The sequence below is a fragment of the Brassica oleracea genome, chromosome C9 (genome assembly GCF_000695525.1).
Source record: "Brassica oleracea var. oleracea cultivar TO1000 chromosome C9, BOL, whole genome shotgun sequence".
In the NCBI taxonomy this organism is placed as follows: domain Eukaryota; kingdom Viridiplantae; phylum Streptophyta; class Magnoliopsida; order Brassicales; family Brassicaceae; genus Brassica; species Brassica oleracea.
The window spans coordinates 49,261,068-49,267,691 of record NC_027756.1 but is presented as its reverse complement, the minus strand read 5'-3'; the positions used below and the strand labels follow the sequence as shown (position 1 = coordinate 49,267,691).

The 6,624-nt window shown below is 35.3% G+C and overlaps 3 protein-coding genes and 1 non-coding gene across 4 annotated transcripts; 3 read left to right on the top strand and 1 right to left on the bottom strand.

Moving 5' to 3' along the window:
• Window positions 1–806: 806 nt before the first annotated feature.
• On the bottom strand, window positions 807–1,853 carry LOC106317717. Its single transcript, XM_013755485.1, has 2 exons — window positions 1,547–1,853; window positions 807–1,112 (listed from the first exon to the last, which is right to left on the bottom strand). The coding sequence occupies exons 1-2, from the start codon at window positions 1,823–1,825 to the stop codon at window positions 993–995; spliced, it is 399 nt and encodes a 132-aa protein (XP_013610939.1). The 5' UTR covers window positions 1,826–1,853; the 3' UTR covers window positions 807–992.
• A 1,522-nt stretch (window positions 1,854–3,375) lies between these two features.
• LOC106316815 (ribosomal RNA large subunit methyltransferase E) lies at window positions 3,376–4,667 on the top strand. The gene is made up of 6 exons (XM_013754682.1): window positions 3,376–3,515; window positions 3,606–3,692; window positions 3,775–3,837; window positions 3,919–4,017; window positions 4,129–4,369; window positions 4,458–4,667. Exons 1-6 carry the CDS (start codon window positions 3,438–3,440, stop codon window positions 4,568–4,570), a joined length of 681 nt encoding a protein of 226 aa, XP_013610136.1. The 5' UTR covers window positions 3,376–3,437; the 3' UTR covers window positions 4,571–4,667.
• Window positions 4,668–4,820: 153 nt separating this feature from the next.
• Window positions 4,821–4,892, top strand: TRNAK-UUU. The gene has a single exon. It is a non-coding gene; the product is annotated as a tRNA-Lys (tRNA).
• Window positions 4,893–4,943: 51 nt separating this feature from the next.
• Window positions 4,944–6,036, top strand: LOC106315774 (nascent polypeptide-associated complex subunit alpha-like protein 3). The gene is made up of 4 exons (XM_013753596.1): window positions 4,944–5,098; window positions 5,167–5,239; window positions 5,372–5,508; window positions 5,594–6,036. The coding sequence occupies exons 1-4, from the start codon at window positions 5,039–5,041 to the stop codon at window positions 5,918–5,920; spliced, it is 597 nt and encodes a 198-aa protein (XP_013609050.1). The 5' UTR covers window positions 4,944–5,038; the 3' UTR covers window positions 5,921–6,036.
• Window positions 6,037–6,624: the final 588 nt, after the last annotated feature.

Below are 6,624 nucleotides of genomic sequence, written 5' to 3'. Positions count from 1 at the left end.
GTTGAATGAGGAGGGGTTGTATTTTTCGGAAATTGCTTACGGCCCTCCGACGACTTTCCGACGAATGTAAAGAAGTCCGTCGGAATTCCGTCGGTATTTTCTAATCTCAAACGGCTATACAACGGTCATATATATTTGTCGGCAACGGTCACATGGTTCGTCGGAAATTCGTCGGAAAATTCCGACGGAATACCGACGACTGTACTGTTAATCGGAATGTCGTCGGAAGTTCGTCGGTATATTCTGACGACCCATGTTTCGTCGGAATTCCGTCAGAAATTGCCGACGGAATTCCGACGACTTCAAATTTTTGGTTTTCGTCGGAAATTGGTCAGTAATCCGTCACAAACGTCCGACGACATTGAGGTCCGTCGGAATCTCCGTCGGAATTCGGCGTGTTTTCTTGTAGTGAAAACATAAATTAGTTATATAGCTAAAAATACATTATATGTGGTTGTGGTTTTAAATGCTAGGTTGCAAAAGTCATAAACTGGGTATGTAGAAACGAAGTATATGAACTCCTGCAGATTATATCTATCTATATATAAAGCGAATACATATTGGATCCACCATATATTATATATATGTATATATCAATCTTCTTAATTTACTACACAAAATATAAGCAAAAAAAACTTCACTCAACAAAATCAAATTTCGATGCAGATGACATATGTTTCCATGTGTTGGACGTATGAATTACACTACGTCAAAGAACAATTGAAAACATGTTCACAAATTGGTTTTAGAATGTTTATGCAAAATGATTATAGAAATATATGGAACTGATATGGTGTTCTTGAATAAGATGTTAAACTTGTCACTTAAAATCAGTTTTTGCAAATAATTGAAATAACAACTCAGTGAATCCTTAATCAAATAACATCCAAGAAAGCTTAAATATTGTGGTCCTCAAATTAAAAACACAAATTTAAGACAGGTAAATTTCCTTTTGTCCAAGGTACAAAAGAGCATTCACAAAGAGCAGATCATTAGTCGTCGAGGACGATGACCACTGGCTTCTTAATAGCCAGATGCTTTCCAATGCTTGTGAGAACCTGCTCCACTTGGTACCTGAATTTGTACTCTTTCCCCTTTGGATCGTAATAGTACTGCACAAAATTATATGAAAATGAAATGGTGTTTTATATAGAATATGAAAAACCTTCAAACAGGGAGTAAAAAATGTGGGAGAAAAATTGCAAAGAACGCGTTGACAGTGGCATGCAATAAGAAAGATTTTGTTCTAATATATAGCTTAGTTCCACATAATGATAACAAATAAACCACTGACACTTTTTATCCAGAAACAATACCACTAAGTTTCATGACATAACTTGTGTTTGTTTTAGGGCACCTAAGAGCAAAAGGTTTTCCATCACAAAACACATAGTATTAGATCTTAGAACCTAAATCTACTATGTAGATCTCACAGGGGCAATGATTTGTTTTATTAGAAATCAGTCTATAGCTTAGTTCAACATACCTATAAGAAATGAACCACTAATTGTCATCACATAAAATATAGATCGAAAGAAAACATTACCCGGTAAAGTCGGCCAGACAGCATGATGCGACGCTCCTCGACGAGCCAGCCATTGTAAAGCCAGTTGTATTGAGGATATGTGTTATCAAAGACGGCTGAGTAAGCTCCATGAATTGTGTTCATTGGCCTTTTACGTTTTTTCTCCACAATCATATATGTCTTTCTCCCTTCTTTCGACAATTGCACCACGCTTTGTTCATAACTGATGACCTCCGTTTTTTTGATACCCTTCTTCCTCTTTGGCCTGGCTCTAGAACTGCTACCTGCACCCATCTCCATAGATTCTCCTCTCTTTATTTTTTTTACCCGTCTTGTATTTTTTTTTTTTGTGGGTGATGGTAATGTCCATATATATAAGGATATTTTGTTACAGTCAAACTACATCTTATCATGTTTGACATTTGTTACTCCCTCATTGCTCCATACAAAAATCATATCTTCGAAATGTACACACATTCACAGTCAAATATGCGTTTTTTCTTCCTAAACAAATATTTCTAACCTTTTTAACCTTACAAAAAAATCAAATAATATCAATTTAAAAAATAGTTTTTAATTGTCATGTGTGTATTTTGTGTTCAAAGGTAATAATAAAAATGACGGAAAAGATCTAGCATATTCTTGAGTCAAGTCTAGCTAGTATATTTTTTAAAAAGTTAATATTATCAACAGGTATTATTACAGCGTATTTATTTTGTGTTAAAAGGTAATAAATTAATAATAAAAATGAAAGGAAAAAAAATATAGCATTTTTGGTCAAATCTAGCATTTTGTTTAAAGGGTAATAATATATATTAAGAGGTATTATTACAACGCATTTTGTGTGTTAAAAGGTAATATTGACTTGTATATCTTTTATTCAAAAGGTCATACTAACATTGACAGAAAATCTAAGTTTTCTTTATCTGATATTTCGTTATATTGAATTTGTTTTTTTTTTTGAAAAAATGTTTTTTTTTTGAAAAAAATGTTTTTTTTTTTGAAAAAAATATATAAAACCAGTTTCTATTGAATGAGAAATAAAAAAAACTTTAATAGGATATAGGTTAGATTGTAAAATGCGCACATCTTAACCGATTAAACAGTGAAATAGTGTTCGGTCAAAAAAGTCGGGTGTTACTAAAAACTCAAAATCTTACTCTTTTTAATATAGAATCGAATAATCTATGTGTATTCACCCGATTTAAGTGCGATAATTGAAAAAAAAAACAATGAAAAGAACCAAAAAAGTATAAAAACCTAATCAAAATATGGTAGATTAAAAATTGTGTTACCCTTCATCTAAGGGAAACTTAGAAGAATTAGGGATATTGACTCAAGAAGGACTCAAACACGTAATTTCTAACGGATATTAATTGCTTTTAACTGTTGCGGCGTGGTAATGCTTTGTCAATCCTAGTTTTTTTAACGCTAAATGTTTATATTAAAATTAAAAATTCGATGGCTAAATCGGTTATAAACGGGAGATACTCGTTAGAAGTATAATTTTTTAGCTATAAATATATTGTATATAACCAATAACAATTCCAAAAAAAAACCTAAAGACTCTCTATTTTTTTCCTATTCTTTTAATTTGATTGGCCCGGAACAACCGCATACATTGCACCTACCGAGATTCTGAACATGGGTTATAGCTGGTTAGAAAAATATGAAAAAAAGAAGAAGATGATATTCCACTTTGTTCCCTAAAAAAATCACCTTTAGAAAATGTTTTGTCAAAATGTAAACATGTGGGGAATTTTGAAATTCTTTTTCTTTATATGTGGTAAGTTGTAACAAAATATTTTTATAATAAAATATAATTGTACTGCGAGCGTTTAAGGGTTTTTGGTGTAAAAGGTAAAGGGAAGCCGAAGAAAAAAGGTTTAACGGCGCCGGAGAGGGGGGGGAGATGAGTGGGGCGGGAGTGCCTGACTTCTTCTACAGAGAAGCTCAACGTCTTGGCTATGTAGCTCGTTCCGCTTTCAAGGTGAATTTACATTCATACCCTACTCTGTTTCTTCATTCTTCTTCTTCTTACATAAACTCTTATCTCTCTCTCTCTCTCCGGCAACTACAGCTTCTACAGATTCAAAAGCAGTACAAGCTCATCAAACCAGGATCCTCTGTTCTTGACCTTGGTTGTGCCCCTGGTGCTTGGCTTCAGGTCCTATCTTTTGAACTCCAACTTTTTTTCCATATGTAGTTTGCTAACAAGAGGACGGTTAACTTGAGTTCTTTTGCTACAGGTTTCTTGTCAAAGCTTAGGTCCGCTTAGAAGTGGTGGAAACGTTGTTGGTATGGATATAAAGGTCAGAGAAAGCTTAGCTTAGATTCAGTTCTTGGCATTATTTGTGTAAAGTCGTTGACTTTATTTTTAAAATTCAGAGCAGAAGGTGAAGGTTCCTCCACTGTGTGATGCTCGAGTGCAAACCATTAGCGCCGACGTTTTGAACTTCCCTAGACAAAAGATTAGAGAGTTATCTCCTCAGGTGAATGTTCTTTCATAATTAGAATTATTCAGAATGTATGCTTAAGAAGATGATGGGATGAACTGCTTGAATGTGCAAAGTTGGAGTCTTTATTCACTCTTTGTTGTGCAGCATATGGGGTTCTCAGTGGTTCTATCAGATATGTGTCACTCAGTAACTGGAATCAACAGTAGAGATGCAGCTCTGTCTGCTGAACTGGGAATGCGAGCCCTTAATTTGGCTGTTGGTCAAGCTGCCATCTCTAAGTCACTTGATGATGATGATTGTGGAGGTGATGAGGAGAGTCGTGTTGGTGTGCTTAGGCATGGAGGTCATCTTGTCATCAAGCTTCTTGAAAGCGAGGATGCTCAAGGTAACTATAGAAACAGTCTGTATATATACCAATGAACGTGATGCTTCCTCTTTGCTTACAATGTATGTACATTGTCTTTTTATATTAGATTTTGCGAGGATATGCAAGCCCATCTTTAATAAGGCATCTTGGTTGAGGCCAAAGGCTACAAGACCATCATCTCGAGAGATCTACTTGATTTGCCAGGGCTTTCGTTCATAAAGAAAAAGCCTTTCACATACTTTTTTTTAATGTAGTTTATAAAGGATCAGAAAAAAAAAAAATACAAAGCAGCATCCAGATTTTGCGTGTTTGTGTATCATACTTGCATTAGAGCTTCCCTATCTGTCTCTCTGTGTAGTAAGTAGTATATGTCTCTCATACACAATGAAAAATACAATTTTAAAGCAGGCACGTGTCTTCTTCACAGAAAGTGTTAAATCTATAAAAAAAGTAAGTAACAAACAACAAAGCCGTCTTAGCTCAGTGGTGGAGCGCGTGACTTTTAATCCCGTGGCCGTGGGTTCGATTACCACAGAAGGCGAAGATATAACACTATTTTTTATTTTTGTCATTTTGTTTGGGCCGAGTCGGTGAAGTTCAAAACGAATTTCGACCTTCAATCAAATCATTTTCAGAGGTTTTTAGGGTTTCTTCACCGACAACGCTCGCTCGCTCGCTCTCGAAAACATGACTGCGGAATTGAAAGAGGAGATCCTCGCCGCCAAATTAGAAGAGCAGAAGATCGATGTAACAACCACCACACTCTCTCTCTCTCTCTGGTTTAAGAAATGTGTACTTACTGTTTCGAATTGTAGCTCGATACACCTGAAGTTGAAGACGATAATGATGAGGATGATGATGATTCCGAGGATGACGACGAGGCAGAAGGTAAATTTATTATCTTGTTTTGAATATCACCTTGTGGTTGGTAGATGCTGAGGTTTTTGAAACTCGTTTTGGTAATAATAGAATGAGTAAGTTAGGTTCATGTCTGAAACGATTTTGGTTAACAACAAACAGGACATGATGCTGGAGAGTCCGGTGGTGGTCGGTCTAAGCAAAGCAGAAGCGAGAAAAAGAGTCGTAAAGCTATGCTTAAGCTTGGCATGAAACCCATCACTGGTGTTAGCCGTGTCACCATCAAAAAGAGCAAGAACGTCTGTCTCTCTTCTTCTTCTGATCTTTCTAATAATTACTGTTTCTTTTTTTGCTGTAGATTCTAATGATATTGAAAAAATGCAGATCTTGTTTGTGATATCGAAGCCTGACGTGTTCAAGAGCCCAGCATCAGATACTTATGTGATCTTCGGTGAGGCCAAGATCGATGATTTGAGCTCACAGCTTCAGACGCAGGCTGCTGAGCAGTTCAAACCAAGTGGAGAAACATCCAGCGGTGCAGGAGCAGCAGCTGGTGATCAGGATGATGAAGAGGTGGACGAGGAGGGTGTGGAGCCGAAGGATATCGAGCTGGTGATGACCCAAGCAGGAGTGTCTAAGCCAAGGGCTGTTAATGCTCTCAAGGCTGCTGATGGAGATATTGTCTCTGCTATCATGGAGCTTACTACCTAAAATCCCAAACCTTTTCTACTTAGATGCTGCTTCTCGTGTGTTTTCTTTTGTCTTGTTTCTAAGTGACTTTGCATGTTGGATCATCATTATATAAACCATAAGTTTAGACTCGTTTTCATATTTCATTAGATAAGTTGTTATGAGTTTGCATTCGTCCTATCAAGAGAAATGCAAGTGCGTCGCTTCTTCTTTGTGGCATTAGTTTATACATCTCCTGCCATTTTTTTACAGAGTGACCAAATGAGACTTTAGAATAATTGCTAACTAGGATAAGACCTGCTCAATTTGTATATATTATTGACAGTTTTTTTTTATATATTTGATCATTTTATTTATATATATAAAATATTTTTTGTTGTTATTATATAATTTCTTTCCGATGGATCGGATCAATTTTTATTAAAAATAATGGAACAAAATTATAATTAATACATCATGGGTTGATCGGATTGGATATTAAACAAATTATGACATAAAAACTTTATTTTTCCATCGAACACATTCTTGAAAAAAGTGAACAGTATTGTTTTCACAGTTGAATTATTTTGACTTTTATCTTCCATATGGTTTTGAAAGCTTTCAAATCAACCATCGAATTGATACATGTCATTTTAATGTTTTTAGTCGTATACTTAAGGAAAACTTACATTTTTGTAATTTAAAGTCGTTTTAAAAAATTCAAAATATAACATATAAGAAAAAAT

What these genes read in the sequence shown, in the direction of transcription:
- LOC106315774 (XM_013753596.1), top strand. Translation starts at nt 5,039, where the DNA reads ATGACTGCGGAATTGAAAGAGGAGATCCTCGCCGCCAAATTAGAAGAG. An exon ending in TAGAAGAGCAGAAGATCGAT is followed by an intron (nt 5,099 to 5,166) that starts GTAACAACCACC and finishes TTCGAATTGTAG; the next exon opens with CTCGATACACCTGAAGTTGA. An exon ending in CCATCAAAAAGAGCAAGAAC is followed by an intron (nt 5,509 to 5,593) that starts GTCTGTCTCTCT and finishes GAAAAAATGCAG; the next exon opens with ATCTTGTTTGTGATATCGAA.
- LOC106317717 (XM_013755485.1), bottom strand. Translation starts at nt 1,825, where the DNA reads ATGGAGATGGGTGCAGGTAGCAGTTCTAGAGCCAGGCCAAAGAGGAAG. An exon ending in TGTCTGGCCGACTTTACCGG is followed by an intron (nt 1,113 to 1,546) that starts GTAATGTTTTCT and finishes AATTTTGTGCAG; the next exon opens with TACTATTACGATCCAAAGGG.
- LOC106316815 (XM_013754682.1), top strand. Translation starts at nt 3,438, where the DNA reads ATGAGTGGGGCGGGAGTGCCTGACTTCTTCTACAGAGAAGCTCAACGT. An exon ending in TAGCTCGTTCCGCTTTCAAG is followed by an intron (nt 3,516 to 3,605) that starts GTGAATTTACAT and finishes CGGCAACTACAG; the next exon opens with CTTCTACAGATTCAAAAGCA. An exon ending in TTGTTGGTATGGATATAAAG is followed by an intron (nt 3,838 to 3,918) that starts GTCAGAGAAAGC and finishes AATTCAGAGCAG; the next exon opens with AAGGTGAAGGTTCCTCCACT.